The sequence below is a fragment of the Hippoglossus hippoglossus genome, chromosome 24, assembly GCF_009819705.1.
Source record: "Hippoglossus hippoglossus isolate fHipHip1 chromosome 24, fHipHip1.pri, whole genome shotgun sequence".
Taxonomy (NCBI): Eukaryota; Metazoa; Chordata; class Actinopteri; order Pleuronectiformes; family Pleuronectidae; genus Hippoglossus; species Hippoglossus hippoglossus.
Genome location: NC_047174.1, coordinates 200,001 through 205,000, shown reverse-complemented (window position 1 = coordinate 205,000; position 5,000 = coordinate 200,001). Strand labels below are relative to the sequence as shown.

The following is a 5,000-nucleotide window of genomic DNA, read 5'->3' as shown; positions in this document are numbered from 1 at the left end:
ACTGACTGACTGACTGACTAACTGACTGACTAACTGACTAACTGACTAACTGACTGATTGACTGACTGACTGACTGACTAACTGACTGACTAACTGACTAACTGACTAACTGACTGATTGACTGACTGACTGACTGACTGACTAACTGACTGACTGACTAACTGATTGACTAACTGACTGACTAACTGATTGACTGACTGACTGACTGACTGACTAACTGACTGACTAACTGACTAACTGACTGATTGACTGACTGACTGACTGATTGACTGACTGACTGACTGACTGACTGACTGACTGACTAACTGATTGACTAACTGACTGACTAACTGACTAACTGACTGACTGACTGACTGACTGACTGACTTATTGACTGACTGACTGACTGACTGACTGACTGACTTATTGACTAACTGACTAACTGATTGACTGACTGACTGACTAACTGACTGACTGACTGACTGACTGATTGATTGACTGACTAACTGACTGACTAACTGACTGACTGACTGACTGACTGACTAACTGACTGACTGACTGACTGACTGACTGACTAACTGACTGACTAACTGACTGACTGACTGATTGACTAACTGACTGATTGTGTCTTGCAGATTACGGCTGTGAGGATGAGGACCTTTTCTAGCTCCATCACACGCCCTTTGTCCTTTGAACTCTCCGTCCGGCTGGTCTGTGTGAGACTGAGGCAGCAGTAGAGGGCGGTAATGCACCTTGTTGGTTCCCACCCACCAATAAACTGAAGAGAGAAGAAGAAAGACAGAGAGGCAGGGTTAGCCCTAACCCTGACCCCTGATCAGTTTGAATGAAACGAGACCAACATCAGGGCACTGTTCTTAATCTGTGATTTAACACTGATGCTTTGTTTGGTTTGGGATCAGTGCTCCACGGTAAAAAGTCCAGTTTTATGTCTGTGTTTTAAAGTGTGAATATAAAGACCAATCTTTGAAACTGTGGAAAACAAACCTTCACTTTCATGTACTGATAATTTTCATGTTTGTTTGTCTGATGTTTGTTTGTTTGTTTGTTGTTGTTTTGTATATTTTAAAATGAACTTTGTCTTTTATTGTACAGATATAAAAATGAACATTCCTTCAGAATAAAGTGAATCTGATAGAAGAAACAAATGTTTGATATTCATCAACCTGCAGCTGCACAAATGCTCAGATCAGCAGGAACATCTAGATTCAGGAGAAACTGGTGGCTACACGTGAGCTTGAAGCTAACTGATCACACACACACACACACACACACACACACACTGTCACACTTTAAAGGAACATTCCGACATGGAGATTGTTATTTTGTTATTTATTGTAAGCTAATAGTTTCTCTTTGATTCCAGTCTTTGTGCTAAGCTAACGGCCTCCTGGACTCACACAGATGAAACAGAGTTTATTAAACTGTTCCTTTAACTCTCTGAGCGTTAGGTAAAGGTCAGAGGTCAGGAGGAGTCCTCTCGGCCCATCATGCTGACACAGTGAAGATCCTTTCAGCCAATCAGACGAGCTCAATATCCAAACGTCTGTTTTATGGCCTGGAAGTAGAATCTGGCCCAGCCCTCCTTGGTGGCGTCCTCCTCCCCCACAGGAACTCCTCGACACTGCATCCTGAGCTGTGTCTCGTCTCCTCGCTCGTCCAGCTGCAGACGGACGGAGGCATAGTGCTCTGTTGGGGGGGGGGGGGGGGGGTGTTGTCAGATGTCAGATTGTCTCTAAACACAAAAAGACATGAAGAAGAGGGGGACATACCACTGGGCCACGTCCTGAACCGCCACCTCATCTCGATCCTCTGGTCCGGAACCTGGGGGAGTGAGCAGCACTACGGTTACCGTGGTGATCTTTGAACCTTCTGACCTCTGATTGGCTGAACAGCTGTAACCTCACCAGCTTTGTAAACTCTCCACTGATGCTCCCGTCCAACAGCAGAAACCTGCCGCCATGACGACCCTCGACCACAGCCGCTGAGCGCGTGAACACCTGCACAAACTGTGCACACAGTTAGTCCTGGTTGGTCGTGCTTTAGTTAGTCCTGGTTGGTCGTGCTTTAGTTAGTCCTGGTTGGACGTGCTTTTAGTTAGTCCTGGTTGGACGTGCTTTTAGTTAGTCCTGGTTGGACGTGCTTTTAGTTAGTCCTGGTTGGTCGTGCTTTAGTTAGTCCTGGTTGGTCGTGCTTTAGTTAGTCCTGGTTGGTCGTGCTTTAGTTAGTCCTGGTTGGACGTGCTTTAGTTAGTTCTGGTTGGTCGTGCTTTTAGTTAGTCCTGGTTGGTCGTGCTTTTAGTTAGTCCTGGTTGGTCGTGCTTTAGTTAGTCCTGGTTGGTCGTGCTTTAGTTAGTCCTGGTTGGTCGTGCTTTCTGTTAGTCCTGGTTGGTCGTGCTTTTAGTTAGTCCTGGTTGGTCGTGCTTTTAGTTAGTCCTGGTTGGTCGTGCTTTTAGTTAGTCCTGGTTGGTCGTGCTTTCTGTTAGTCCTGGTTGGTCGTGCTTTAGTTAGTCCTGGTTGGACGTGCTTTAGTTAGTCCTGGTTGGTCGTGCTTTTAGTTAGTCCTGGTTGGACGTGCTTTTAGTTAGTCCTGGTTGGTCGTGCTTTTAGTTAGTTCTGGTTGGTCGTGCTTTTAGTTAGTCCTGGTTGGTCGTGCTTTTAGTTAGTTCTGGTTGGTCGTGCTTTTAGTTAGTCCTGGTTGGACGTGCTTTTAGTTAGTCCTGGTTGAACGTGGTTTTAGTTAGTCCTGGTTGGACGTGCTTTTAGTTAGTTCTGGTTGAACGTGGTTTTAGTCGGTCCTGGTTGGATGTGGTTTTAGTTAGTTCTGGTTGAACGTGGTTTCAGTCGGTCCTGGTGGGACGTGGTTTTAGTTAGTTCTGGTTGAACGTGGTTTCAGTCGGTCCTGGTGGGACGTGGTTTTAGTTAGTCCTGGTTGAACGTGGTTTTAGTTAGTTCTGGTTGAACGTGGTTTTAGTCGGTCCTGGTTGGACGTGGTTTTAGTTAGTTCTGGTTGAACGTGGTTTCAGTCGGTCCTGGTGGGACGTGGTTTTAGTTAGTTCTGGTTGAACGTGGTTTCAGTCGGTCCTGGTGGGACGTGGTTTCAGTCGGTCCTGGTGGGACGTGGTTTTAGTTAGTTCTGGTTGAACGTGGTTTTAGTCGGTCCTGGTTGGATGTGGTTTTAGTTAGTTCTGGTTGAACGTGGTTTCAGTCGGTCCTGGTGGGACGTGGTTTTAGTTAGTTCTGGTTGAACGTGGTTTTAGTCGGTCCTGGTTGGACGTGGTTTTAGTTAGTTCTGGTTGAACGTGGTTTCAGTCGGTCCTGGTGGGACGTGGTTTTAGTTAGTTCTGGTTGAACGTGGTTTCAGTCGGTCCTGGTGGGACGTGGTTTTAGTTAGTTCTGGTTGAACGTGGTTTTAGTCGGTCCTGGTTGGACGTGGTTTTAGTTAGTTCTGGTTGAACGTGGTTTCAGTCGGTCCTGGTGGGACGTGGTTTTAGTTAGTTCTGGTTGAACGTGGTTTCAGTCGGTCCTGGTGGGACGTGGTTTCAGTCGGTCCTGGTGGGACGTGGTTTTAGTTAGTTCTGGTTGAACGTGGTTTCAGTCGGTCCTGGTGGGACGTGGTTTTAGTTAGTTCTGGTTGAACGTGGTTTCAGTCGGTCCTGGTGGGATGTGGTTTTAGTTAGTCCTGGTTGTGTACCTCCTGGTTGATGAAGGTCCTGTAGAGCTCGTCAGGTGATGTTTGGAAGGTTTCGTTCAGGTTAAAGCTGGACGTCAGGACACGTAGACCTGTGGGACAGGGGGCGGAGCTAGAAGAACACATGGAGGTGGAGCTGACCTGTTTGAGAACACACAGAGTTTAGAGATCATGTTCGGTTAACCCTAACCCGCAGGCTGATGGATGGTTGAACTGAACTCCACCTGAGTTTTACTGCTCTTGATCTGGTTCTTCAGCTCGGTTTGAGGTGGCCTCGGACCACTGGCGGCGGGAAGGATCATCCCCTGACTGAACTCTGTGAGGTCACAGATCACTCAGGTTCCGACAGGGATCATCATACACTTCTGATTGGTTGAACTTTCTACTGTACGTAACAGACCTGATTTCAGCTGGTGGACGTACTCGCCTAGAACCCGCCGCACTTCTGGAACCCCGGTCGCCGTCATGAGGTCGATGAGTCGCGTGTTGGGTTGATCTTTGCACAGTGACACGGAAATCTGCACGGGTGCATGTTAATTAATATGATCATCAATACAGATCTGTCAATCAATCTGATCAAAGCCATCAACCAATCATTTTACAAATCAATACAAGTGTCATCAGAGTGAAGAGGTCGTTGACCCACGTCGAGTTCGTTCTCGTCGTTCTCGTCCGACAGGTTGGACACTGTGACGGTTCCTCTGAACTTCACTCCACTGCTGGACGTACCTGCCGACAGGAAACAGTCACACGACAGAAGTCAAGCATGACATCATCGTTAAAAACATCCGGTTGGCTTTAGTGTGACATCAGTGTGTGACATCATTAGTGATGTCACAGATGGACTGACCCAGCCAGCTAGCTCTCAGCTGCCACTCGTAGAAGAAGATCAGTTTCCCTTTGCGGTTGTTGATGGAAGCTTCTCCGTCCAGTTTGTCGATGTTGGTCAGCTGACAGACGCCCTCTGACCCCTGCACCCTGACCCCGAGCAGCAGCTGACGCAGACGCTGCGACGACCAGCCTGAGACATCACGCTCCGTCCTGATGGCGAGGGACAGAGACGAGTCCTTTACTCTGTGTCACAGTCTGATGACATGAAATAAACCTCTGAGAGAACGAGTGAATGAATGAGTGAGTGAACGTTACAGCATCAAACACTTGTACATTTTCAAATTATGTCACAATCTCTGTTAATTTCATGACGTCTGTTGTCATGGCAACTATAAATCCTAACTGAGTTGCCGTCCGTTTTACCCCGCCCACTACAGCTGTGGCCCCGCCCTGTTGTCAACATCACAATCTGTGTTTAAAAA

The 5,000-nt window shown here is 47.4% G+C and overlaps 2 protein-coding genes across 2 annotated transcripts in view; one reads left to right on the top strand and one right to left on the bottom strand.

Annotated features, from left to right (window-relative positions):
- The window catches only part of brf1b (BRF1 RNA polymerase III transcription initiation factor subunit b), a 23,493-nt gene extending 22,352 nt beyond the window's left edge, over positions 1-1,141 (top strand). Inside the window, exon 19 of the mRNA XM_034580624.1 lies at positions 615-1,141. Coding sequence (XP_034436515.1) covers positions 615-646 — 32 coding nt within the window. The 3' untranslated portion in view covers positions 647-1,141. The remainder of the gene's footprint in view (positions 1-614) is intronic.
- Positions 1,142-1,282: 141 nt separating this feature from the next.
- Positions 1,283-5,000, bottom strand: part of LOC117758754 (activator of 90 kDa heat shock protein ATPase homolog 1-like) — a 4,208-nt gene continuing 490 nt past the window's right edge. Inside the window, exons 3-10 of the mRNA XM_034580701.1 lie at positions 4,538-4,728; positions 4,334-4,416; positions 4,088-4,205; positions 3,912-4,003; positions 3,691-3,828; positions 1,905-2,006; positions 1,770-1,821; positions 1,283-1,686 (exon numbers count right to left, since the gene is read on the bottom strand). Of these exons, the coding sequence (XP_034436592.1) occupies positions 1,529-1,686; positions 1,770-1,821; positions 1,905-2,006; positions 3,691-3,828; positions 3,912-4,003; positions 4,088-4,205; positions 4,334-4,416; positions 4,538-4,728 (934 nt within the window). The 3' untranslated portion in view covers positions 1,283-1,528. The remainder of the gene's footprint in view (positions 1,687-1,769; positions 1,822-1,904; positions 2,007-3,690; positions 3,829-3,911; positions 4,004-4,087; positions 4,206-4,333; positions 4,417-4,537; positions 4,729-5,000) is intronic.